The sequence below is a fragment of the Daldinia loculata genome, assembly GCF_022478755.1.
Source record: "Daldinia loculata strain CBS 113971 unplaced genomic scaffold F4817scaffold_10, whole genome shotgun sequence".
Taxonomy (NCBI): domain Eukaryota; kingdom Fungi; phylum Ascomycota; class Sordariomycetes; order Xylariales; family Hypoxylaceae; genus Daldinia; species Daldinia loculata.
Genome location: NW_026054864.1, coordinates 368,802 through 394,974, shown reverse-complemented (window position 1 = coordinate 394,974; position 26,173 = coordinate 368,802). Strand labels below are relative to the sequence as shown.

The following is a 26,173-nucleotide window of genomic DNA, read 5'->3' as shown; positions in this document are numbered from 1 at the left end:
TTAAGATGCTAATATACCTGTACTTACCAATATTTTACTTATTACATATATAGTAGGTACTTCATCCCTTGCTTGTATACAAATAGTGAAGTACAATATGTAGATATTTTACCCACGTTTCATATATTAAGTAGGTAATAAATGATCCTAAGATCATATGTATTGCTTATCATCATTATGATCGAATAAAAAAGTGGTAAGTAACTAGAGATATGTGTACATAGGACTACGCAACTATGGCTACATGTGTCTTACGTACAAACTCCACAGCTCTGGACCCTGCAGGGCTGAAGCCAAGTGGTCGCCTGAGAAGTGCCATATATCCGCGGCTAAGACGGCACCAAACTTATACCTATACCTAGACCACTTAGATTAGGTAGTTAGGTTAGGTACTCACGCTGACGAGTTTCATTTAAGTGCTAGGTACTACAAAACTCTTTCGACTTGCACGTAAGCTTTTAGGTGTTATCTGCTAAGCTTTCGAAACAATGACGCTCGATGAATAAACTAGTTATAAGTACGTTAGCTATTTACATAAACAATCTTGGTAGAGGTTGAATAGCTGTCACTACAGCACAATAAAAGTAATTAGTGTGTTAGAGATAAGGGCAACCGGTCCGTAATAGAATAGTACCTTGAGAATGTTGATTATACATATGTCTGATGTTATACTTAGAAACCTTCTACTGAAGACGGTTGCTAGGGGGGTATCATTACTTCCAGGGGAATTAATTCCTCAAGTGATGGTCGAATGGCCAAGGCGTCGAGTTATAGCTCGTCGAGGACTCGGAACACACCATTCCCGGTAGACTCATTGGCTTTTCTGCTGCTGAGTGCTTCTCTCACCTCGTCCACCATAGAGGCAGCGTTCATAGTTTGGTTGCCAACTACGTTACTCAAATCTGGCTGTCCTTGTCCGTTACTTGGCGTCAGATCCAGAACCCCCGAGATGTTTTCAGACGAAGGCGCGTACTGGGCTACAACCAGTATGAGGATTAGTGAGAAAATCACCACGGACGTGATGATCCATATGGTCTTGAGACGTTTTCTTGTCTTTTCTTGCCATTCCATGTCCGCCCTTTCCCAGCCTTCGATCCGCTCCCGTACTACATCTACTCGCTTGCTGAGGGTCTCGACCATGTCACGGCCTGCGTGTATGCGACCCTGTAGTTCTTCGATGCGTCTCTGCTGATCGTCAAAGTGACCGAACGAGTCAGCCTGTTGCTCCAACTCGTCTACTAGTCCTTGCGACTCTGCTTTGAAGCTTTCGTCTAGCTCCTGCGACATACTCGTGAGTTCCTTAAGGGAAACTATCGTACTCTGAAGCATGCCCAACCTCTCAAGAACAGAGTAATATGTATCATCTAAACGCATCGTCGTGGTAGTCGAAAAATTGCCTAATTCTACTAGCGACTTTCTTAATCCCCTATTTCAAATGTTAGTTATCGAAGACAATGGCCAGTCAAAATTTAATAATCCCCGGGAAGCTGTAGTGACGAACGCTAAACTTGATGCGACTTTTTCTCTCTGCTCGTGCGCTAGTTCCTCTTCAGTTATCGAGGTCGGCACGAGGACTGTAGGTTTGGTACTACGTGTAGCATCGTCAGACGAAGGGTTCAGCATGCCGATTCTGAGATTTGTTTCGGAATTCGCATATGGCATTGTGCCTTCGGATCGGGGCAGCTCAAATGAGCCTCGTGGGGGGTGAGGAAGCATGGGGTTTGCGGATTGGGGAGTATGGTCGTCGTTGTCGCGATCCTTTCGCTGGTGAAGATGATGTAAATGGTGATGCCGGGGCAACTTGACTGGCGATGACAGTTCAGTTATCGACCGTCTTACTTGGTGACGAGGCCGTTGTGGGGAGGTGGTCACAGGTTTCAGGAGGTCGAAATCTTGATTCTTGGACATCTTTCCGTAGGTACCAGAATCGCTTGAGGTAGGGTAGCCTGATTTATGTCAACGCGCGTCAAGATTAAAACAAGTATAGATGCACTGTATTGCGCGCATTAAATTGTACCTACATTAGGTAGGTATGCAGTCGATGCAGTCGATGCAGTCGTATGTATGGTTGATTAACATGGAGTGAGTAGGAGAGTAGATTTCCATTGGATCGAGATTAGAGGATCGGAGGGAGTTTACGGCACTCCGTTGGCACATGCGCCCTCCCCACAACGGGACTTTCCGCGCTTTCACATGTCACTTAGTGTACATTCCTTAGGCACATATTCTATATTGTCTTACCACCACGATATTTAAACAAGTGCCTACCTACCTATGTATGTATGCATCTATAACACCCATCTACACGTGTAAAATGTAGTAAGCTCGTATGACTAGAATGTAGATATCGTATAGCACTGTTAGTCCCAGCAGAATGACAGATGTGAAGACTTGGGATGTTAAATCAAAGATTGTGAGTTGTAGGCTACCTAGGTAATGTGGATGTGATGCTATATTACTAGCTGTGTCGACCGTCGCAGAGTTGGGCGCTATCCCGTTGCGCACAGTTCGACTTGCTCCCTGTCTGCCTTGTCGACCTCAAATTGTCACTACTTGCTTTAAGGCAACACCCATTGCGGAATCCCGTGTGTTGGATACCATCTGCCTTTTCCCAATCTTGGATAATAAGCCGACCTGGATCCGATTCCTGATTATCTTCGTGCCCATAAATCTCTCAGAATCCATATCCATCGACAGAAAAGAGTTTTGATCCTACAGGCTGCCTTTGCTGTTACTATTAAGTCGACTCGTCGCTCGTGTCCACTACTCCTTAATATATAAGGAAATAATCGTAGACGTAGTTCTCTAGGATATCTGGGCGGCTCATGAATTAAGGAGCTTGTTGCGCTTTTCCTTTCTCTTTAGACGTTCGACTCGTTTTTTGTGCATCTTCTCTGCCATCTTTTCATATCTCTCTTTCTCCTCTTTCGCTGCGCGCTTCTCCTTGATGGCTTGAACCCGTTGCTAATCCTAGTGTCAGCTATACCCCTCTGGTCTCATCTTCATATTGATGGTGTCGGTTTTACCTTTCTTTCTGCCTCCTTTTCTTCTTTCATTTCCTTTTCCCTTGCCTTCGTCGCAGCCGTCGCCGTGCGTAATTTTGTTCGTTGCTCATACGAAGTCAAACCGGATCCAGGGCGGAATGCTTTTCGCGGCGGATGCCATTGTTTGCCTATAAATTACTCATAAGCTTTGTCACAACCATAAACACTGTTGCAGTCCTCACCGTTCTTGCGTATGCCCTGAAGCTCTTGCTTCTGTTCGAGTTCAGTAATGCTAGTCGACATAATGGCGCAAGAGTCTCAGTAGAGCAATTGAGATTGTCAGAAGATAACTATTATCCTATTATCACTTGCTTCTACAAGCGTAATATCGTTTGTCTCTCTGATAGCGTTTTCTAAGCTGCGCGCAATGTATGGATCTTATCGCCAAGAGGCATATCAATCAAATAATGTTTGCGATTAAAAAAAAAGTTGACATACCTAACTGGGGTCCCGTAGGCAGAGTGGATCTCCTAAGAAATCTGGAGAGATGAGATTGGCCAGAAAACAAAAATGTACGGTGCTGGATCAATTATCTTCCAGCGGCAAAAGGTAAGCCCCCGAGATCGTTCCAGGGCTCTGGGTCCAATCAGGTGCACGATATGTGCCGTGCAGATTAGTCTGTCGTCCTAGCTGGGTTTAAAGTCTGGTTGGCTAATGTACCTACATTAGTGAAACGAGATTAGCTTCCACGCCTCTCGAGTCGGGTAATTTTCTTGTCTTTCATTCCGTACCTAATATTCTTGCTTCCATGTGTACTACGTGAGGTACTTAAGTCTTATTGTAGGTAAGATCCAATTGTTTGCTATTGTCTATTGAGCGATCGCGCATTTGTGTATTTAATATTTCCTGTACCTGGACGAGACCCTAGATGCAATAATACTAACTATTTCAACGTTGCCCGTTGCTATTTATGTGCATATAGAAATTTGGATAATACCTATCATCCTAATAAGACGATTCTGGTATAGTTCCAGCTTGACCCCCCAAGGGTTCGATATCATAAGACAAGGGTCTCTCCGCAGAGGATTCAGTACCGAAATCCATCCGGAGACTGGAGTATTTGGAGTGCCTGGCTTGTCAAGCCTCTCATCAAGTTATCACTTGACCCCTAAGAGGCAAGGGCGTATCCCGGTTTGTCCATCGCTATCCCGTTCTCCGTGTCCGTATTCAGAAATTCGTGGAGAATGAGGCTTGGGCTATAGCCGCTAACAATGCTAAAAAAGTTTTCTCATTTATTTCCTGAGTTTTGCCGTTAGAGGGATTAGGCGTGAGATTGCTTAATTAGTTGTGATATTCTTAGATACGATTTTGAATCGGAGATGAAAAATCATTAGTGGCCGATCATTGCTTGCAGCCAGTTGTTCAGCTTGATTATACCTAATACCTTACTAGTGACGGATCGTGTTTTTAGCAATCTTTAGCATGTCCGCTACGAAGCGATCGAATACTTTTTTACTAAAGAACCATCGCAATGGGCAATGGGATAAACAACGAGATGCAAGCTGGCAGTAAGATCAACTATCAACTATTCTTTATCCGGCGGAATACCCACAGACTCATCAAAGTTATCCGAGCGCGTCGAATTTCATGGCCTTGGTTGGCTACGAACCATGGAGGCTAATGCGACGGCTGCTTACGGGCTTGCAGTGTGTAAGGTAGGTAGGTAAGGTGTACATACGCACACATGTATGTAGTCCATACGTAAGTGCTGAAGGTGGTATGCGAATCGCGGCCACGGCTGGACAGTGGACCGGCTGCCTACTTTGCGCTAAAAAGCGGCCGACTTGCGTGGGATAAGAGTCCTGTTAGCTTGGCTCATTTGATTACCTAACCTATTCTAGTTCTTGTTGCGCTCGTTTTGTGCTTGGCTTGGATGTAAGATGAAGTCTAGAAATGCAACTAGATTTAGTGTTACCTTACCTAATATGAAGATAAACAAATGCTCATCAACCCGTAAACCCGTAAACCCGTATATGCATTTCCTTCCCGCGAACAACGCCGCCGTGTTTATATGCACGGAGCACGGAATGGTAAAGAAATGTACCTGATCCTTTCGCGTAGGATCGATTAACCTATTTCTGAAAGCCCCTCCAGCCGCAAATGCAACGAAGCAACCGAAGGTAGGAAGCGCGGGGGGTCATTAACCAAGAAGGGATAGGGTGCTGCAGGGGAACGCCGAGGACTAAAGGCAAGCCATCCAAAATAGGAAAGCGGTTTTCTCAATTACGCCTGTACGCGGGTTTGCGTTATGTACTGTACACGTAGATGAATAATTAGATGCAAGGTTTCCAAACAAGATGACCGGGTTCAAGTTGCCTCTGCCTGCTTGTCTGCTTGTCTGCTTGCCTGCTTGCCTGCTTTGAACCTGTTACTGCCAACCTGTTACCTCCCAGCTTTTCGGCTGCTCTCCGTTAAAGATTTTATGTGCTTTCTAGGGGGTTTCAACTTTCGAAAAGTATTTGGTTTTTCGAGCGCACCCTTTTATCAGGGATGGCTTGTTTCTGCATGTCTGATTGTATTAAAGGTTACGGAGAATAATTAAGCCACTTTCGCTATTCGCGGTGTTCTGCTGGGCCGTTAGGGAGGCCAGTGCTCCATTCTGTGAACTGCGCATCGCAATAATTCGGCATGCACTTGTGTCGTTCTCAATGTGGGAACATTTGTTGGCGACGGCGCATGCCGTACTGTTTTGATGGGACTTACAATCTATGTATGTACACTACACTACGCAGTAATTTTTATTTTTATTTTTTATCTTTTGACTTGTAATTTTCCATGGTTTGTATCTCCGTCATACCTCGCACGAGCCTCAATCGAAACCTCAAACGGCGGAGTACCCTAAGTAAGTCGCGATCATGAGGTCATGGGCCACTCAAAAACGGCATTCAACGCTGACATGTAGGTACAAGTTTTGCTCATGAACGGAGCATGCATCCTATTACGACGTTTATCTGACAACGGTAGTGATACGTACCTACGTAGTCCACGTAGGCGCAGCCTCCTGCAGGGACCCTCACGGCATCCCCTCGGTGTGACTGCAGATCATGTACACTCCGTGCATTTCTGACTAGCGCTGTACTTTGGTGAATATCCTCGTAGTTTCGATAGTAACCATTTTGATTCAGGACCCAGGTTGGCTTGAAATTGGCTTGAAATGAGATCTTGATTCCAATGTTGACAATCTTGAAATATTTACACCAATGCAAGGCCGAATTAGTTAGCATTAGTCGTATAACGACTTAGATTGTACGACTTAGAACCACGTACGCCACAGCAAGATATATGGCATAATCGAGCATGAAATACCTAGGTAATCATCATTCCTCTGGGCTGGCATCATTTCGAGCGCATTTTTAATTGTTGATTAAATGTTATTAGATACGGTACCTACCTATTGTCGGCAGCAGGTAGCAGCCACTTTGGTACTTGCTAATTTGTACCTACCTGCGTGCTAGGTTTTCTTCTACCCTAGTCCTTGCAAGCCTGAGATCCTTATTACTAGTGTATGTACTTATTACCTAGGTAGGTACATACAGTACAAGCGTTTAAGTTAGGAAGGGCCGCACGGTCCAGAAGGACACAACCCAATAGCCTAACAGTGGCTTTTTTCGACTTGCACACTTCCATCTTTCTGGAGTCGTCTACACACCTACGATTATCTCCTCAATCCTTCATCCACTCCTCCACCTTACCTCAACTACCACAACACCTGCTGGCTCAATTCCAGAAGCAAATCTTGTGTTTCTAAGATTTGCTCTGGTCTTGGCCGTCCGCTCCTTTGATTAATCCCCTCTTCAATTCCATTATCCTACGTCTATTTTTATTTTGGTTGTTTTTGTAACCAATCCATTGCGAGGGAAGCCGGACGACAATTACGCTCACCGACCGCCAGCAAAACATTCCGCCTCACCCGACGACGAGGTACGACTTCATATTATAACTTCGTGCCAAGAGTCCAGAAAACTAGTCATCTGGGCTTTTCACAATTAAGCGGGAAAACTGACCTTTCCTTATCTCAGGCGCCTCAATCACCACCGTCGCGCATCGTCAAATTGTCATGTCCAATTAGCCTTTTCGATTTCTACGCCCTCACCGATACATTATACTCGGAAGATACTCTATGATATCTCTCTATATCTAAGTTTTTTCCCCGCTCTCTGCGCCGGGGAGGCTTGAAGGAATAATGGCCACCGTAATTGCTGCTAGTCTCCCGACCGAGACGGCTACATTGAGCGGGGTGAACGATGTCCCATCGCGACAACTCCGTATCTCGACGCATCAAGATGAGACCATGACCCAATCAGCCGTTCCCGGTCCCCAACATTCTTCGCTTATCAACCTACCTCCGCCGAACCCGCCCTTCGTTTTTCCAGTTCGCTCGTCACCATCCTCGGCGCCTTCGTCCTTCTCTCGGGCAACGGGACGACGACCACAGTCTGCGATAGAATTTCAGGGACGGGCATTTGGCTTCGCTGGCGGGATGGGAGATTCTCCCTCCAGATCGCCGGGCTTGCCCGACTTCAGTTTCAACCCGGGCGCCGATCCTAGTCCGAACCCCAGCAGTCAGTCATCCAGATCTCCAGCTCTCCCGGATTTCGCATTCAACCCAGGTGCTACTCTTGGGCCCGATGAGTCTCTCCTTAGCCCTCCACTCTGTCCTCCGTCGCCAATGATGCACCCTAACCGTGGTGGCCATCGACGAGGCGGGAGTGAGTTCGTAGGCGGTAAACTCAATGGGGGAGGGTCGATTACTGTAATGAGTACGAGCCCAACTAGATCTGATGGTGGCATTGCGTCCCCCAAGCTCTCACCTGCAGATGTTCCGCCAAGAAGAGGGCATGCACACCGCCGCTCTGCTGCAATCTCTAGTCACGATCTGACTATGATACTTAAGCCAAATAATCCGGCTTCGAGGGGCAGTAGTGCGCCCACTAGCCCGGCTGATTTTGACGAGAAATTTCGCAATTTTCCCGAGCCAAAGACGGAACCTTCCACAACTGAGATAGATCCCCAGCAGGCAAGCGCGGAAGAAGTTCAGGAAGTATGCGTTCAGCCTACGCAGCAGTCCCCACCATCGCCAAGGGCCACCGCACGCGCGCGAGTTGGGTTCTCTGATACACTTGAATTCATTCCACGTCCTCTGTCGCTGGTTTCAACCGACACATCAAGTACGGTGACAGTTCGCCCTGGCCACCGAGTTTCAGGGAGCATCTCATCCATCATTTCCACGAATTTAGCATCTACAGACCGTGATACTTCTAGTATGCTTGGATCACCTAATTCTCGTGCGAAGAATGATTCGCGCCCTAGCACCGCAGGCGCTGTTTTGGAGCGATCCCCGAGTCTTATCGTGCTCAATGGAGATTCTTTATCGCGTAGGCGCAATTCGATTCCCTTGCTAACAGAAATCCCTAAACGCAGCTCAGGATCGCCTACAAACACGAGTCCTTCAAAAACTCCTAGGAGATGGTCTTTTTTCGGACTCGAACCTTTCGCGGCGACTAATTCGCCCACGAAATCAACATCACTTAGCTTAGGTTTATCTAAAGTAGTGGAGAAGCGACCTGAGCCTGCTAATCTATCAGCGGAATCCGATTGGGTGTCAACTGAAGATGGATTATCTCGTTCAGAAAGCAAGAAGGGTTCAATAAGAAAGAAGAAGCAGAAAAGGGTTAGGTCATGGGCTGGCTCTATTTTAACAAGGAAATCGAAGCCTCGTAAATCAAAGTCAGTGCGCCGTCGTTCGGCCACGCCACCAGTATATCAGGAACAGGTGATCGAAGATTTTGGTGATTATCTTACGGAAGTACCGGAAGCACCTATTGCACCGCTAGTTTTGGTGACTGAGCCTGAGCCCGATCCAAGTACAGCGGAGCCAGGTCGAACGCCTGAAGATGACATACCTTATCCTATGATCGATCTTGATGCGGCTCTTGGCCCGTTCAATACACCTTCCTCTCGTGATCCCCAATGGGACGAGGCGCAAAAGACGGACACCCAACCAAAGCGCCAGCTGCACAGTGCTGTTGGTTTAAGGGGTTTCAGCGGGCCAGGAATGCATTATCATCGCCGTGCTGAGAGTGCTCCTGAGATGCCCCCCTTTGAAGCTGTACGATTCGGCATACATCGCTTCGGCAGTTCTTCGACTATGGCGGATGTGTTTGAAGAGGACGAAGAGGAAGAAGAGGAGGATACGAGCGCAAAAACTCCATCCGAAGAATCTTCCACAGACGCCCAAGATGCTTCAGCTGATGAAAGCGAGTCGACATCAAGTACTGAGGACGACGCAGTTCCGACGCCCACGCAAGAACGTGAGCATGGTAAAGCTAGTCCAAAGGATATCTTACCAACGCCTACCTTGGCGGCACGTCAAGGCAGCGGGTCAAGCTTGGACATACAACGACCAGTATCTAGGATGAGAACTGAGAACCTTAGAGAAGAAATCATTCTGGAAGAACCCAACTACAGTACGCCTAGACGTGCCGTCCGTACTATGGGCACTCCGGGAACCCCTGATTCAGAAGCCCCATCTCCCCGCCAGATTCTGAACACCGATATCGATCCGATGGATACAAGTAATGGAGCGTTCCCTGGTTCTTCGACTATGCCAGCCACCCCTTATTCGCTGAGCTATTCATCCTCATTTCCGTCCCCTCGTTCGCCAATGTCGTATGACGCTCAACGAATCTCAACCGCCCCATCTTCGATCGCTGATGAAAATAACTACCATTCACTATTGATGGGCGAACCTGGACCGGAATTGGTCCGAATATCTGTTGATGTTCCGTCTCTAACGAGTAGTAATTCGACCATGACACGGGATAGCACTTTCACACCGGGCGTTCAACCTAGGAATATGCCCTTCCATGATCAGCGGCCTGCTTCGTTTAGCGCCGCAGCATTCGGCCGCCGAAGATCCAGTTTGGTCAGTCTCAGCCGGCTCATTAGTAGCGCCCACGGAGAACGGAGCAAGCTGAGCATGGAGGTCCCTCTTGACTCGGACCCGGAAGACAAGCCTAAGATGAGCAAATCGAAGCGTCTTAGTCGCATAATGCAATTCTGGAAGCCGAAGGGATCGGCTAAGCCTTAGGGGCATCTCCAATGCTTCTGTCACAGGCGTTCATACTTAGGCTCGGTGCTCTCGGGGAGGTAGGGGACGATCATCAGATTTGTTTCCTCGGCGGTCCACCGCTGACGGATCCGATGAAGTTTATGTATTCTCACGCATTTCTCATTACCTATACGAAACAAAGTTCTTCACGTAGAGGATCCTTGATGGTACTTGAGACAATCTTATTCACGACCTTATTTGCAAAGCATGCATTGTTTTGTACGCATACGAGAAGACCTGAAATATCAGGGATTAGTCTCGCAATCGTTTATTTTTCTTTTATTTTATTTTATGAACGCATGACGGCACCTTTAAGCCATTTCATGACCACGGCTCCGTTTTTCAAGACATTCACCTAGTCTATTTTCATTGCTTCAGGAGGGGAAGGAAACTAAGTAGCCGTTTAGGCTTGCAGAAAAAAAAGAGTGCCGCCGGAGGATTTGGGGGCTCCGATTTCTCTGGACATAGCGCTCGCGGATATGAATGGGGATGGGGAGGGATATCTCGGGACCATGTTCCATAAAAACTTCATAAGTCTGTTGCTACATGACCTGTAAAGTAGTTGCTCACTGTGGACTCCTCGAGCACCCCAGGTTTGTACACATACACACAATAATAGTGAACATACACTACTAAACAGAGGTTCGATGCCAGATGGGCGTTCATATTACTGAAGTGATATGCAATAACGTTTCGCTTTGGGCATTTTCCTAGTAGTGACTATTATATATTTTTCAGTAGTTAGTTAAATAAAGAATCAAACATCTGTAAAATACGAGCATTATTATGATATATGAAGACTTTCATTTATGATTCATTCATATGAGATTGCATATGTACTTTGTGAAATAGCATATAATTATTATGCATACGGAAATCAATCCAATTGGGAGGCATAAGACCACGTATAGACATTGGGAATAACTGGTTATAAACAATATTATGTAGGAATAAGATTAGTTATAAATACTAGTTACCTGGTTAAAGATTCCAAAGAAGCTAATCACAGTATCCCACGACAGAAGCCAAGAGTGTTCATGTCGGTGAGTGTAGTACCTGTTATTTGTTGATGTGATTCCTAACGGATGCAATATGTACATTCCATAATACGTTGCAACTTGTTTAATTGCAACAGTCCACGTTACTTCCCGTGTAACACCGTTTCCACGGGTTCCATGCCGTCCACCGAGGCTACTCCTCGGCCTGAACCGGGGCACCCAATCAGACTTGAAGCGGACCCCCCTGCTCTGTCTAGCGAGGCACGGCGCGCCTTTGGGTTAGGTACGTACCTACCGCCTGCCGAGACATCCAAGCAAGCCATCGGAGCTTTATTACCTTGCCTTTTGCTTTGGCCTGCCAACTACATATCTATCTACCTAACCTTATCGTCACCCAGATCGGAACGAGCACCTTTCCGTGTAAGACAAAAAAAACTACCTAACTCTTGGGACAGAACAGACATTTCTAAAAATCTCTTTCTTCGAAGCTACTACCTATTTATCGCTCTCAAGTTATATATATCGCTTTTTAATAGCAAACAAGGATCGCATCGCTCGCTCGCAGAAACAGAATGGCGACTAATTCAGCATCGGTTTCGCGCAGCGCGGCTAAGCGCCTGGTAAAGGAGTTGTCTGCCTGGGAGAACGAGTCGCAGACCGAGGCGGGCATCGAGCGCCTGGGACCTGTGAGCGACGAGGAGCTGCTGCACTGGGAGGCTGTGATAAATGGACGGGGTGTAGGCAGTGGTTACGACGGTGCGTTGCGATCCCTTCCCTCCTCCATATACAAAAACACAACTGACATCATCCCAGCGGGCCGCTGGCTCCTCGACATATCGATCCCCACCACATACCCCCTCTCGCCGCCCAAGATCTCCTTCCGGACCCCCATCGTGCACGCCAACATCGCGCTGCGCGGCGGCGACATCTGCCTAGACCTGCTGAAGGAGGCTTGGACGCCGGCGTACAGTATCCTGGAGTGCGTGCGCGCCGTGCGCATGCTGCTTAGCTGCCCTGAGACCGATAGTCCTCTGAACGTGGATGTTGCGGCTTTGATACGCGGCGGGGATGCTATGGGCGCTAGGCGGCTGGTGGAGTTTTGGTGTAGTGATGAGGGGGGGCGGTATGAGGGGCGGTAGGATGGGTGGTTTGTGAGAGGAATATGGGAGATAATGGAATGAGTGTGGTGAAACATAGGGTTACGACAAACTGGGGCGAGATGGATGGTCAAGTTCGACGATGGTCTGGATGAGCTCAGCTGGTAGAGGCGCTCTTTGCAAATACTTGGGAGGGAGGTCGTTGAGGAATAGTTCATTGGAGCGGGCGTTTGTTGGTATATATGGAATTCCGGGCCTCTCCTTACATATGATATGCCGTGGACCTGGTATCAAACTACTACTTTATTTTGATTTGGTTATAGCATCTCATTCACCAATATTTCAACTCAACAACATATGAAAAATAAACCATTCTATTGTATGATTTCTTCGAATTTCCAAGGCGCCTAGAACGAGAGTCCGGTCCCCTTGTATTGGTGCAATCCCGATGGGCCTTTGCCTAGTGTAACAGTTTTTAAAAAAAAGCGCAATGATTTCCCCGTCCTGTGATGCTGCTACTGCTCCTGTTGCTGCTACTACAAATAAATATCTACAGGAAAAACCCCCCATCCCTCGACCACAGCGATGACGGGCCGCGACGTATTTCGGTAACCCCATGCTCCGTAGTCACAAAACAAACAATTCGGCACGTTTAAACTCCTCATCTCCAAAATGCAATGATCCGAGACTCGTGGCAGATTACAAGGTTCGTTATGACAAAAAGCGTTTCGAGCCGTATGTTAGTTCCGTCTTCTATTCGTTGTAATGATAAACCTATATCCAGAGTTAGCCGGCTATAATTTTGACATGTCATCGAGGCAAAGATATTACTTTATAGTTAGGTAATCCAGTAGCATGCCAGCCTAACCTCCTCGCCATCTTCGCGAACCCTTCGGTCTCGATTAGATGGTAGAATGGGAATGGCGGGAACATAGCACCGTCACGGTGAACATCCGCCTTAACTAGCAATGCGGTGCCACCAACACCATCTAAGGGTACTTCTAGGTGTTTTTCATCCTCCCTCTCCGCCATGTAGGCCATCAATGCCCGGTAGGTTGCCATTTCAGAGTATCCTTCGAGGATAATCTCGTCTTGGTTCATCTTAGAGGCGATTTCCTGCGCGGTCGGACTATCCTGCCAGCTATTAAAGTCGTACGGGCGTTCCTTAGGCTTTCCCGTTTCCGAGTCAATATATCTCTGGTAGCAATTCGGTACTATGATGGGCTTATCGTGTGACGCAAGGTCTTGTATCAAAGTAGGTGGTGTTTCGACGATATCGGAATCTAACCATAATACCCACGAGGTATCGGCTCCCAGTGTGGTAAAAAGTAGCGAATTCCGTGCTCTAGACATCGAGGCTCGTCTCGCCTTCTGGTTCTCCATCTTATGTCGTTCGCTTTCATCTTGAGATGTTAGAGGAGGATCGAAATCCTGTCGTTCGATAATTATACTCCTAAATCGTTCCTTAACAGGGCCTTTTTGTGTCTTCGTGATCTGGGCCTGCAGCGCGGTAGTCGCCGCATTACCCTCCTTATTCTTAGGTAAGATGAAGGCAAGCGTAACCAGGTCTCGAGGGTATTGTAATTTCAACAAGTTGTCCCAATATTCCTGGTAGAAACGCGCCATTGGAGTTAAAATAAGGACAGCCTCTCGGTTTCCAATCGGATCCGGGGTAATTGTAACACTATTTAAGTTGAAGCGCCGGACAGGAGGCCGTTCGACGATCAGACTCGACTTCGTGCTAGGCTTACGGGTAGCGGATCGGCTCGCATTGGCGGATTGTGAAGTCGAACCGGTATGCGAGAGAAAGTAAATTATAAAGATACAGAGAATCGCACCGATAGACAAGGTGAGGTAGTTTGTCCTCCGCAGGCGGACTGGCCCCAGAGGGCGCGCCATGGTGAATTGATATTATCTCTCAGATCAGGACGTGCAGAATGCCGAGGACAGGGCGTAAAAGCGAAAAGGAGTGTTGATGAACGGAATGAAATCACTAATTGGCACGGGCCATCGAGGGCGTATAAACGGTACTGCTATCGGGATAAAGATTCGCAATAGGTAGAATAGAGATCGCAGTAAATGGCCCCGGAATTAGCAACGCCAGTATCAGGACGGCGATGCGTGCGTCGGTCCGTCAAGTTGTTGATGATGTTATGAGGCTGTCGTAGAAAATTGTTGTTAAATTTCCTACATAGTATGTCGAATTGCCAGATAACACTAAAACTGAAATGGATTTCGAGTTACCATGTATGCTAGGTACTATTAGGCCTAAATAGGTAGTTACTATATGGTTGCTAAGCACCGAAGTACCTAGAGCACCTAATTAGATAGGTAAAGTACCTTGTAAATCTTACAATACCAATACGAACGTTGTAGCAAGGCGGGTAGCTCTAGCGTACTGCATAGACCCACTTCATTCTTTTCAGCCATTGCAGCAGCCATCAATTGTTCCACATAGCATTGGAAGTCTGCAGGTGTCAGACCTGATAGCAATACTTCGTAGATAGGGTATTTTACTCGCTGGTCCAATCTCATTCAACCGGAAGCAGAAGAGGTGTTGAGATACTACCTTACAACATGATTAACATATTTGTCTGACTTATATATAGAAGACATCTGATCAGGTATGTAATAATTACGTTAACCCCATACATATATGGCGGTTACATAGTATACAGAGGTGGTGTTGTCTTTATAACATACTTGTAAGTTGTTAGTAACTACCTCTCAGGTATATCTTACTAAGGCATAAGGGTCCTTTTCCTTCCAGAGCCACTTACCGATAATACATAGGCTAGATAATCCCATTATAGCTAAGTATAGAACAACACTCCAGCTAGTAGGCTAATCACAACCAATGAGCTTTCATGCGTGCATAGGATTTATTATCTCGCCATTGTAAGGTTAAGTAATAACCGCAAGTGAAGTATGTAGGTATATAAGTATATAAGTACCGTATATGTGTTACACAGATATGTACCTTCTTAAGGCACATGTTTGCCGTGAATTATTAGTATACTGGATCCCAAACGATAGGGTCGCACAGCTTCGCCAAGCGGAAAGCCTATCAATCGCACATGCCATTTTGTAATATAGGTAGTGCAAGTTGTCGACATATGTACCTAAAAGAATATATGTGCCAGGGCATACCTATGAGGCAGTTCCATTCCAGGGTAGGGTTAGCTTGTGGGGCTGAATTAAGGGCCAATCAGTGGTGGAACATCGAGTCGTTTTGATTCAGGCAGGGACTGAGGCAGGCTAGGGCCGTTCCATGTACTGTACCTTCTCCGTGAAAACGCTCTATTTAGTGGCTGCTAGCAACCAAAAACCCGCTGCGCTACTAATGATACATAATAAATGCAGGTGATCTTCTCCGTATGTGCCTACCTACATCCACCTAGCCCATTCACCTAGCATTTTACCTAGCCTTTTACCTAGCCTTAAACATCTTCATATACCCCATCCGCTCCATCTTCGGTCCCCTCTTTCGAACTCCGAGAAAGGCAAGACGAATTCTAGGTAACCAGCCAGAGGCCAAAGAAGAAAACCCCGGAGGGTCCCTGTCTTATTTCAGTTAACTAACCCGTCTCCGGAACCTGGGGAGCGTCTCGTGTATTATAATTCCACCACCGCTTCCTCTCTCCGCAGTTTCGCAGTCTTGCAGTCTCGCAGGCTCGTAACCGTTCCTGGCATCTGGCATCGGACTTATCCGTCACGGCTCGATTCAAATGCCATGTTTCGTGCCCATACCACTCCTGATGGACTCGCCCACCGCTATTAGCAACCCGGCCAACTAAGGACCACAATCACAATATCACAACAGTTATAACATAACACGCATACAACTCTCATAAACGCGCACAGTGACACTTCCCATTCTTCTTCTCACCTCAACTTCTTTCTTCTCTCCTCGCCTATGCACCTCTCACGCATAATCAACCCCAACAAGTCAGGTCAACGCGGGAGCTCGGACACTTCGAAACTGACTCGGTACGACATATGACCCGCATAAGATTCAATTTCACTCCTCGTCTCTACCCTGCCATCGTTCCACAACAACTTCGAACTGGCGGTCGCAATATCAACCCAGCTCGCCCTCTCCCTTCGCAAGCAATTCTTGATTGTCCGGTCTACTCTCACCTGAGACCTACATTCCAGAGTCGCACATCGGACGGACTACCGATCTTCCTTTCTTATTGACCTTCAGCGGTCGGCCATCTATCTCGACAAACCGCCCCTTGGCCACTGTCTTGGCCACACCGCTTCATATGAAAACGAAGTGAGATAGACCGCTTAGGCTTTTGTCCTCGTTGGAAATGGAGCCCGTCCCTGAGACAGAGAGAATGGAGGAATTCCGCTCCTCTCCTTTACCTACTCTGCGTCTGCAACCAGCTGCCATCATTACGAATGATTCAGATCCTGGTCGCAAGCCTTACACCTTTCGCAGATCAACCGAGCCTCCGTCTCCAAGCTCACCATCTTGGACAACAACAGCCTCTCTTCCGTATCGACCTCGAACTACCTCCCCTTTAACTGGTACTCACGGTCGATCTAAGTCGATGGCCAGTCTCGCACCACCTACCATCGGTCGTACGCGATCTATGCCAGGTGTTGATGGTTCAGGTCGTATCATATACCCGCCGTTGCTTCGTCCAGCCAGCCCCTTGAGTTCTCCCAACAGAAATCGAATGCCTCGAAAGCCGGTCGATGAAGCATATCCCCCGACCTCCCCGGTTCGATCTTCTGTCTTGGATGGCGAGAGGCATCTCACCGAGCTGGGCGGTTCCCCTAGTGCTAGTACCCCGAGTTTGGGCAATCTAGCTCACCGACGAACATCTTCGCCCTTACGCCTTACAAGTTATTCATCAAGCACTCCTTCTCTTCCTGGAACTCCCTCGGCTACAGCAGGTTCGCCTTCATTCCGACCTGAGGGTTTGTCGTATGGTTACACTTTCCCTTACTATCCATCATCGTCAGTCCCCTCGACACCGACCTCCATGAGATCTCGCAGTCCCAGTATTTCAAGTCTAGAGACTATTCCTGATTCTCCCGATGCTGAAGAGGCTGCCTTGGAGGCCGAAAGAATATCTCAGTTGAAGGCTGCCGCGGATGCCGTCGAAGAGGGAGAGCCTGGAGAGGCAAAGGGCCGGGACGCGCCTGCGCGTGGAAGAACTATAGGTCTTGGGTCAAGAGATAAGCGCAAGCGTTGGAGTGTCTGCGGAGCCGAACGACGTGGCGACCTTGACTTGGAGACGATTTGGGAAGACTGAGAATTCCGCGTCAGAAGGAATACGAATGAATGACCCTGTTGCATGGCACACAGCACAGAAGGCGGGTCCTAATCGGTTTGCAAAGCATATTTGATTTTTGGTCAGGATGGAACAGTAAGGCGTTCTGCAAAGGTTGCTTGATACCCTATTGCGTTGCATTTCATGAGAGACATCATCACGAAGGTTGGCAAGCATCATCACATTACGTAGCCCCAATATCAGCATTCGAGGCTGAGAAGCTATAGCTGACCTTGCTTCGTCTACTTTGCCGAGCTTTAGTCGCGTTGCTTTTTGTTTTTCTCCCAGAAATCGTCTTCGTTGTCGCGTTACTACATGATTTGCAACCTCTGTTCAGCACAAAACACAAAACACACATAAACTACTTACTCGACTATCCTAGTGTTTGCTTCATAAGGACAAACATGACAGTTAGAACACCGTAGTTCAGTAGGTAGGCAATGCAATATGATACAAACCCATGAGTTACTCATAAATGAAGCACAGTCGATGTGTTTCCGCATACCATAAAAGGGGGTATAATATACCACCGATATCCGTTCATTACAAGCACTAATCACTACGTAGCCATATAGTTCATAGAAGCTAATCATATATAAGCTAGATATACTTCCGGTGCCCTTTTTTTTTTGACTTTGCAGTGAATAACCATGTTGTTTGCGCTTTCGGTGAGTGATCTCGGTGAGCGATATTTGCCATTAAGATAGAGGTCGAAGCTCATACTAACCTAGGTTAGTGATGGGGCAAACTTAAGTATCAGGAAACCTCTTATACTAGGCCTCACATAGTATACCGTAAGCTTGGTAGGATATCTAGAAAAGGGGGAGAGGGGGGGGAGGGTCATAAAGTGAAAGGGGAAGTATATCTCTAGTACAAGAAACGTAGTTAAATTAACTATAAAATCCTATCAATATCCAAGTCTTACGGACAAGATTAGTATCGCTCTGTAGCTCAATATGAACCTCACTTTTGAAGATATTCAGGGTTATGTGTCTCCTTCAACAGCTTGACCATACCAAACCATGCTTTAAACAACAATTTACTCACCCGACAGAATTAAGTTGCCGTTTTATAGACAGCTAGGTTAGAGTGTTAATAAATATTTACCACGAACTCCACAGGAATATACATTGACATAACAAGTTCTCGTTTACTACCGTGCTATAACTAAATTAAACGCCCATACTATGCTATATCTTTTTGTATATCTTTCTTTTGTTACTACGTGTGCATGCATGCAAACATATCAGAGGGAGGTGGGAGCGTGAAATATACAACAGCCGATCCGAACAAGCCTACTGATAAAAGCCTCGAGGATATCTTATGTATGTGTCTCCAACAGTATTCCACCCAACCCCAAGTTTCTAGTCGGTTCATATTTTCATCAAGACTTAAATGAATGATGAGAATCAGACCACCCCTATCCCTACATTGGTTTGCTTATTTGAGATTCCGTGAGATTCTCCCATTCTTAGAACTCAATGACAAGCGTCTCCGAGACATCCAGAGCACCATCTCCCCAGATACCAACGACCGCCATCGCGAAGCCGATGCCCGCGAGAGCCGTCTGTATCAACTGGTTCCGAACGAAGTGCTGAACCTCGCTGCGGACCTCCTCGCCGTTGAAGTCCTCCTCGTGCTCCTCGCCACTGGCCTCGTCGCTGTGCGAGCCGCCTAGATCTTCGTAGGAAGCCTCCATGCGGCGAGCGGCCTTCTTATCCTTGCGGGCCTGGACGGCAGCCCGGCGTTGCGCGGCGGCGGAGAAGCTGGAGACGGGAGCGCCGAAGATGGACGGCGTCACGTAGTCGGACAGGCGGGTACCGAAGCAGAATAGCGACGTGTAGAGCAGGTACGGGTGTCTGAAGCCACGGGGGGATATGATAAAGGCGAGCAGGAAGGCAGAGCCGGATAGGCTAGCTAGGGAAGTGAGGTGTGTTGATGCCGTTGATGCGATGTTGCGGAAGGCCTTGGCTGCGGATGAGGCAGAGGGGAGCTCAAGGACGGATGGGAGGGTGAGGGTCGAGAGGGTGTACGAAGTGCCCTATATCATTATATATGTTAGAGCTAGTTCATATATGAGAGGGCTCGATGTTTATGAGATGAGGTTTGAAGGTTGTCGAGATACGAGATACGTAGTTGCGTGAGGCGCCCTATCGCGGGCGGCGGGCGCGGGGGAATCTGGAGAATCTGGAGGGGCAAATGCGGATAATGGGGTTGGATAAAAGGTGAATAATTTTACTTACCGTTAAGAGACCCAACGAGACAGTCCCCACGAACTTGAGGACTGACACCTTTCTTGATGCCATGGTCTCTAGCTAAGGATGTAGAAGACCGGAGATCGATGAAGGATGCTAGATGGGGGATGTGAAGGACTCGGTTCCGATGAATTGATGGTACGAAGAGGTTTTGGTTTAAAAGTGGCGTGCTGATGCCAGAGCGAGTTGTCTTATGGTCCGGTCCGGTCTAAGTCTAGTTGGGCGTGTACGTATGTACACTAATACATGACTTCTGGTTGGGTTTAAGGCCTCAAGACGGGCTACACAGGCAAATAACAACTCACAATTCGAGTGTCGTGTCGTTATTGGTATGAGATAAAAGTTAGACTCGACTTTGCTACAATAGCGGGGTGGAAGAATACCTCACATATGTTTCCATTCTACTATGTAGAATGGAAATGGTATATCCGGGGTACGTAATTGGCCCGAGCTCCCCAGATTAAAGTCGGGACTAACGGATTGCGGGAGGGCGGACTCTAAAGCCGAAAATAGACATACAGAGGTCTTCTTATGCATCTATCCGCATGCGCGCTCCTTCCGTACATTCGATAAGTGGGTCTAGTTCGCTCTCGCTTCGAACGGCGGATCCTCAACACCTCCTAAGCCGAGGCAACTCGCGCCTTCGTTCAAGTTACAGGCTTGTTAATCCCTACCAACAACCTAGTACCTACATATAGGTACATGTATATGACTACCCGAGCTTCCTACTTGGAGTTGAGTTTCTCATAGGGATATTATATATTTAATTTGAAGTCACTTCCCTTTCCCATCCGTCGTGATTCATCTTTCTCTCATTAAGATTCACCGTAGCTTAAAGGCTACTACTTACTTAAAGGAGTCGTATCCTCAACGTTAAGGACCCTGCATAGCGCCAACCATCCACCATGCCGGTCCCAACATCTCAGTATATAAGCAATGTGTGGAAAGAGGGGATATTCGGTTAGTTCTATATGACTGCCAAAGTATTTGGATAGACAGCTAATATATATCGTTCTAGATGGTCGTGTTGTATTCGTGACTGGCGGCGCCGGTACGATCTGCAGCGCGCAAACGAGGGCTCTGGTCCACCTTGGGGCGAACGCTTGCATTATTGGTCGTAATCAGCAAAAGACAGAAGCCGTCGCGAACGACATCGCTACGGCACGGAAAGGTGCAAAGGTTATCGGGATTGGGGGGTGTGATGTAAGGAATGTAAGTTTTATCATCATAAACACAATTCCTTTATATACCATATTAACAACAAAATAGCCCGATGACCTGGTCAAGGCCGCCGAAAGGTGTGTGAAAGAACTTGGTGCCATCGACTTTGTCATGTAAGAGTCTGATTAAGATCATACTAGATTCTTTGTACTGACTTCTTCTCAGAGCTGGTGCTGCGGGGAACTTCGTAAGCCCAATCTCTGGCCTTTCGTCCAATGGATTCAAAACCGTCATAGAAATCGACGTCCTTGGAACGTACAATACCGTCAAGGCCACCATACCATATCTCATCGAATCCGCGGCCAGGAACAAGTCGAATGAGAACGGGCTGACAGGTGGAAGAATCATCTATATTTCAGCCACCTTCCATTACACAGGTATGCCCATGCAAGCTCACGTGATGGCTGCGAAGGCTTCCGTCGACTCTATCATGGCTTCCGTGGCCCTGGAGTACGGTCCGTATGGTGTAACCTCGAACGTTATCGCGCCCGGCGGTATCGAAGGAACAGAAGGAATGGCGAGGCTCGCGGGCAAGAGTGACGAGGCGAAAAATTCCGCGGCCGGTATTCCGCTCGGTCGATGGGGTACAATCCGAGATATTGCGGATGCGACTGTCTATCTTTTCAGCGACGCTGGTAGCTATGTTACCGGAGAGGTACTCGTTGTAGACGGCGGCGACTGGAGGAACGGAGGTATGGGCGTTGGTCTCGATTCTAACATGAAGTACCCAGATTACCTGCTTACGGGAGAGTTTTCCAAGCATGTTAAGAGCGGTAGAAAGGACAAGTCCAAGCTCTAAGCGAAAATCACTTGTTCGGAGCTTTATATGGGAGGTATGTTCTCTCGGCGCATTCAACAGTACGAAGGCGTTTATCTAGGTCGCAAACGAATGGCTCTAGGGGTTGGGCCATGAGACCTAGCAAAGGTAGCCTCTCTGAGAGGTTTCCGCTCATCCCCGTGGAGAAATGCGCCACGCGTGGTGACATTGTATTTCTGGCGTCTAATAAGTATATATGAAATCGGCGTTGTGAGTAAATAAGTCTTGAATACAGGCATTAGACCTAGATCAGAATTGGTTAAGCGAGTGCATACCTAAATGTCTCAAGTATAGCGTCGCTTAGGCTTAGTCACCAAACTTAGGTAGGCATGTGAGTCCGTTAAGTCTTCGTTTATCTTAAGGTAATAGGGGAAAATTTCAAAAGTTTATCAGTGTCTTTCATGGAAGGTTAGGTATTGGGTATGTGTTGAGTAATAAGTCAAAAAGGGGTATGGTTAGTTAGGTTAGTTAGCTATAATGAAGCTGATTGGGTTGGTGCGAAAATCAGGTAGTAAATGAAGCTATTCCGAAACCCATGGTCTCTTTAGGTGCATAGATGCTTCTTAGGCTCTTCTAGCGATTTCTCTTTGTTGATGGTGAGCCCGATGTAAGTTTATATGAGTTACAAGGAGATGAGATGTTTGAGGAATGTAATGTTATTATAATCGTAATGAATCTAAAAAGGCGTGGTGTCGATTACTGATGCCCGTACTTCCTTCAAGGGTGTGGGTAACATTCATCTCCGGGAGACTCAAAAGCGGAAGCATCGGGTGGTTGACAGTCATGGGGTGTCACGTGGGACTGTCTGAGATGTGACAGACAGGTTGGAGTGCTACAAATGTGGCGTCAGCTATGATCGATTTACAATTAGCATAGGGTCTCATATGTTTGCATAGCACCATCTATAGTTCAGAAGGAGTAAACCGGGGGGTTTGAATATCTAGGTAAGTTGAATTATATTAAGCTATCATAACATCATCAAGATGTTAGCTGCCTACCTAGGTACATATCTATCTACTCTAATAAATATTTTTAGTATCGCATGTGCCACGGCATTCCACCTGGTTGGGGATGTACAAATACATTCCAGAGCAGGCAAGAATGTTTGTTTATTTCATTTTTAGACGTTTTTTGCGTCGCGACGAGGTTGAGAACTGAATAAATTGTGGTCGTCGTCGCTCCACCAGCTCCCCTCAAAGGTATCTTCATCTTCAGATAAAAATTCATCTTCACGCGAATAAGTTTCCTTGTCCTCAGACTCACTTGAAATATCGTCATAGTAGCCGTCGGACTCTATAACGTAAGCAAGGCTTTGGGCCCGCTTACTCTTCCGTTGCTCTTTCCGAAGCTGGGAGTTAGATTTTTCATTTTGTTTTTCGTGTAATTTGTCAAACTTCTCATCAGCTTTAAACTTGGCGTTAAAAAGCCTATTAGAAGGGCCCTGTGATAACTTGTTACGCCAACACTCTTTCCTTGGTTGTTTTTCAATTTGTACAAGTTGGCTTGCGCCAGTTACTTGTGTATTATCGGTATTATTTGCCATAATAATAATCTTTAACTTCTAAGTTCGAAGTTAATGATGGGGTTGATATTGGGTTAAGGGGTAACTCAGTAGAATATCTTAGATCTATTAGGTCGAAGAAAGCAAATAAATAATTACTGGTGCAAGGATAAGTACTTATTAATCAGGGTTGTAGCAAAGATATTAGCTAGCAGTTCATCAGATGGGAAGGCCTGATTTATATAGACATCAATATATAACTATTGTTCAGTAACAAGAAGGCTGTTTTTGAAATGATATAAAAATTGGTATAGAACAACAAAATTGTTCCACCACAGATCAATCAATATTCAGATAGCTCTACAAATCTGTTAGCTTATTTCCCAATAACACTTAAGTCTCAATTATCAAAAAATAATACCTGTTTGACAACTCCCAGATTGTTTGCTTGCTGTGTAAATACATAGATAGTTTAATTTTAATTAAAATATAATCAACTTCACGGTCATTAGAGAGCGGATCTGGTCGTGGTATTACCTTTGTCTAGAGAATGGCACTAACGATAACCCTTTCCGGCGATAACTTCATCTTGGGGTGGGTATCTTCGTCGGTACGCGACTAGCATTTGGCATTAAACTACTTTACTCTTTTTCCATGTAAATGCAGTCTAAATAGCTATTAGTTTAGTTTATCGTTTATATACCCTGAAATAAAACGCACAAGATGTAAAATGCTTCCTCAGTTTGATCTCCAAGTATATTCACAAACATATTCCCACCAGACTGCCCATTAAGATACATTTTTATCCCCATATTGAACTTGGCCTATATCTACTATCTTTTTAAAATTAATTAGGTAAAGCCTATCCTCCTAACGCATACAACAGTCATTATAACCCTACCTACTGCTACTTGCGCCCTAATTTAGTTTAAGTGGCTATAGAACTTGGGCTAGATCTTACTATGGCCTAGGTACTCGCTGGCTAGGCCTACGTCATAAGCTAGACAATGCTTTGTACGAGCCGTAATAAAGAGTCTATACCCAAGTTCATACATATCTGTGCTTTAATATGGTGAGTGTATTATCTGAACTTCATGCAACTATCTAGGGGAACGCTTTTTGTCATTCAGTAGCATCGTTGCGGCTAATAGAGGTTACGGTGTTGATAATAGATCATGACCTCGGGTATCTTAGAATAAGAGATTAGTAGAGATATTGTTGCAATAGATAATAGGGGGTTTCAGCCCCTGGGAGAGTTTCCAAGCTGCTGAAGCATAGTAGAGAATATCAATACGCTGGAAGATCACTATAAATCTGGGCTAATACGTCGGCCTATATAATACATAAATATACAATGGGGAGTAAAGAAACCCATTCTGATGGCAACTTCCACTTCAGTGTATCAGCACTACTTCCAATGCCATTTTCCAGGTTGTCATCAGTAGAATCAGGTTGTTGAATAACGGTCGAGTCTCCGGGTGCGAATAGAATGCCGACACTATTAGCAGACTCGGCGTCGATCTCCTCTGGTGCGAGCAAAGGGTTATTCACTAGGTCACAAGGCGGATTGTCGCCGGTGAATTCAATCTTATTGGTGACTGAGATTGGTACGTCGAAGATTGTGTAGTGATCCTCCCCGTTAAGACGGAAGTTTTGGCGGATGGATATCTGGGAAGAGCATAAGTGGTCTGACCTAAGCGTATAGAACCTTGATGACTTCAAGTACTAACATTGTAGGCCCCACGATCACTGCCTGCGGTATCTGGCTTTCCATCGCCGATGAGACAAACTGGCCAGTGCCACTTGACATGTTTGACAGTGCTTCCCGGTTCGGACTCCATGATGTCGCCTAGGCTTATATCATTTATTGAGGCCGTTCCGTTCGTTATTGTGAAGTTCCTTCCTGTATCATAGCTGTATAGGAAGATGGTGATGTTGTTGATCCGACTGGGGCTATCGTCACTATAGGGAGGGAGATGCAGTTTGCCATTGGCGGTTACATCAAGAGCTACCTCGATAGTATCTACGCGTAATATATTAGATCCTGACCTGGTTTATGGCGTGTGATGGACATACCTCCACCTAATGGGGTACCTGGCTGAGGCGCATCGAGAACAGCGAACCCAGGTGTAAATATCTGGCCGCCAGCGATGGTAAAGTCAACGGCTCGGGCTTTGGAGATGAATGCCGCTAGGAGGGTAACGGGGTATGGTAGATTCCTCATTTGAGCTAGTTATATCCCTTCGGGGAATGCGAGTATGTATTTTAGAACAAAAAGTGACCAAGAGCGTATAATTATATCATATTATAAGGTGGGGGTATGGTCTATGCAATTTTTCGTGTAACTAGATGTTATATCTATTGGACGGTTACTAAAGAGATAGGAAAAGAAAAACCGGCATCTACCGATCTGTATATATGAAGAATCTAGATGGTAGTCCCCTGTCCTCGGAAGACGGAAGACGGAAGATGCGGGAGCTTCCTTTGCAATTAGTTAGATGTCCTAAAACTCCCTAAGATACTAGCATAAATAATAGAAGACTCCTCAAACGGATATTTCACGGGGCCTGGTCTTTTTGCTTAAGGCGGTGGAATGGGCTTATACACTATATGAATAGGATAGTCTTAACATTTGAACTCTTCTGTCAATGTAAACAATCCTTTGATCAGAGTCATCTACGAGACATTAGATCCTAAGTGCCTACATAGTAGGTTTGTCGCGTAGCCGGCAATCTTAGCCGTGTTGCCGAGTTCACCAGAGCTGAGAAGGTGGGAGTTTTAAAATGACGATGAAGCTCAAGATGGACCCCCCTGACCCCCCTGACCCCCTATAGTTTCAGA

The 26,173-nt window shown here is 46.4% G+C and overlaps 10 protein-coding genes across 10 annotated transcripts; 4 read left to right on the top strand and 6 right to left on the bottom strand.

The window, feature by feature from the left end:
* Window positions 1-164: 164 nt before the first annotated feature.
* F4817DRAFT_330026 (uncharacterized protein) lies at window positions 165-2,180 on the bottom strand. The gene is made up of 3 exons (XM_049302343.1): window positions 2,022-2,180; window positions 1,502-1,946; window positions 165-1,426 (listed from the first exon to the last, which is right to left on the bottom strand). Exons 2-3 carry the CDS (start codon window positions 1,906-1,908, stop codon window positions 769-771), a joined length of 1,065 nt encoding a protein of 354 aa, XP_049161503.1. The 5' UTR covers window positions 1,909-1,946; window positions 2,022-2,180; the 3' UTR covers window positions 165-768.
* An 88-nt stretch (window positions 2,181-2,268) lies between these two features.
* F4817DRAFT_14894 (uncharacterized protein) lies at window positions 2,269-3,512 on the bottom strand. The gene is made up of 3 exons (XM_049297955.1): window positions 3,227-3,512; window positions 3,027-3,172; window positions 2,269-2,964 (listed from the first exon to the last, which is right to left on the bottom strand). The coding sequence occupies exons 1-3, from the start codon at window positions 3,285-3,287 to the stop codon at window positions 2,824-2,826; spliced, it is 348 nt and encodes a 115-aa protein (XP_049161502.1). The 5' UTR covers window positions 3,288-3,512; the 3' UTR covers window positions 2,269-2,823.
* Window positions 3,513-7,335: 3,823 nt separating this feature from the next.
* On the top strand, window positions 7,336-10,134 carry F4817DRAFT_357183 (uncharacterized protein; the record flags this gene model as incomplete). The annotated part of the gene is made up of 1 exon (XM_049305884.1): window positions 7,336-10,134. The coding sequence occupies one exon, from the start codon at window positions 7,336-7,338 to the stop codon at window positions 10,132-10,134; it is 2,799 nt and encodes a 932-aa protein (XP_049161501.1).
* Window positions 10,135-11,479: 1,345 nt separating this feature from the next.
* F4817DRAFT_330020 (ubiquitin-conjugating enzyme/RWD-like protein) lies at window positions 11,480-12,623 on the top strand. Its single transcript, XM_049302342.1, has 2 exons — window positions 11,480-11,909; window positions 11,967-12,623. Exons 1-2 carry the CDS (start codon window positions 11,726-11,728, stop codon window positions 12,290-12,292), a joined length of 510 nt encoding a protein of 169 aa, XP_049161500.1. The 5' UTR covers window positions 11,480-11,725; the 3' UTR covers window positions 12,293-12,623.
* On the bottom strand, window positions 12,624-14,797 carry F4817DRAFT_330019 (glycosyltransferase family 62 protein). The gene is made up of 2 exons (XM_049302341.1): window positions 13,082-14,797; window positions 12,624-13,024 (listed from the first exon to the last, which is right to left on the bottom strand). The coding sequence occupies exons 1-2, from the start codon at window positions 14,147-14,149 to the stop codon at window positions 13,004-13,006; spliced, it is 1,089 nt and encodes a 362-aa protein (XP_049161499.1). The 5' UTR covers window positions 14,150-14,797; the 3' UTR covers window positions 12,624-13,003.
* Window positions 14,798-16,566: 1,769 nt separating this feature from the next.
* On the top strand, window positions 16,567-17,520 carry F4817DRAFT_313487 (uncharacterized protein; the record flags this gene model as incomplete). Its single annotated transcript, XM_049300254.1, has 1 exon — window positions 16,567-17,520. One exon carries the CDS (start codon window positions 16,567-16,569, stop codon window positions 17,518-17,520), a length of 954 nt encoding a protein of 317 aa, XP_049161498.1.
* Window positions 17,521-18,973: 1,453 nt separating this feature from the next.
* F4817DRAFT_14788 (uncharacterized protein) lies at window positions 18,974-20,289 on the bottom strand. Its single transcript, XM_049297944.1, has 2 exons — window positions 19,782-20,289; window positions 18,974-19,579 (listed from the first exon to the last, which is right to left on the bottom strand). The coding sequence occupies exons 1-2, from the start codon at window positions 19,842-19,844 to the stop codon at window positions 19,010-19,012; spliced, it is 633 nt and encodes a 210-aa protein (XP_049161497.1). The 5' UTR covers window positions 19,845-20,289; the 3' UTR covers window positions 18,974-19,009.
* A 9-nt stretch (window positions 20,290-20,298) lies between these two features.
* F4817DRAFT_14783 (NAD(P)-binding protein) lies at window positions 20,299-21,849 on the top strand. The gene is made up of 4 exons (XM_049297943.1): window positions 20,299-20,753; window positions 20,812-21,005; window positions 21,063-21,127; window positions 21,180-21,849. The coding sequence occupies exons 1-4, from the start codon at window positions 20,699-20,701 to the stop codon at window positions 21,811-21,813; spliced, it is 948 nt and encodes a 315-aa protein (XP_049161496.1). The 5' UTR covers window positions 20,299-20,698; the 3' UTR covers window positions 21,814-21,849.
* A 746-nt stretch (window positions 21,850-22,595) lies between these two features.
* On the bottom strand, window positions 22,596-23,491 carry F4817DRAFT_330009 (uncharacterized protein). The gene has a single exon (XM_049302340.1). It carries the CDS (start codon window positions 23,372-23,374, stop codon window positions 22,952-22,954), a length of 423 nt encoding a protein of 140 aa, XP_049161495.1. The 5' UTR covers window positions 23,375-23,491; the 3' UTR covers window positions 22,596-22,951.
* A 1,114-nt stretch (window positions 23,492-24,605) lies between these two features.
* On the bottom strand, window positions 24,606-25,775 carry F4817DRAFT_330008 (uncharacterized protein). Its single transcript, XM_049302339.1, has 3 exons — window positions 25,409-25,775; window positions 25,063-25,355; window positions 24,606-25,000 (listed from the first exon to the last, which is right to left on the bottom strand). Exons 1-3 carry the CDS (start codon window positions 25,554-25,556, stop codon window positions 24,665-24,667), a joined length of 777 nt encoding a protein of 258 aa, XP_049161494.1. The 5' UTR covers window positions 25,557-25,775; the 3' UTR covers window positions 24,606-24,664.
* Between the last annotated feature and the right edge of the window lie 398 nt (window positions 25,776-26,173).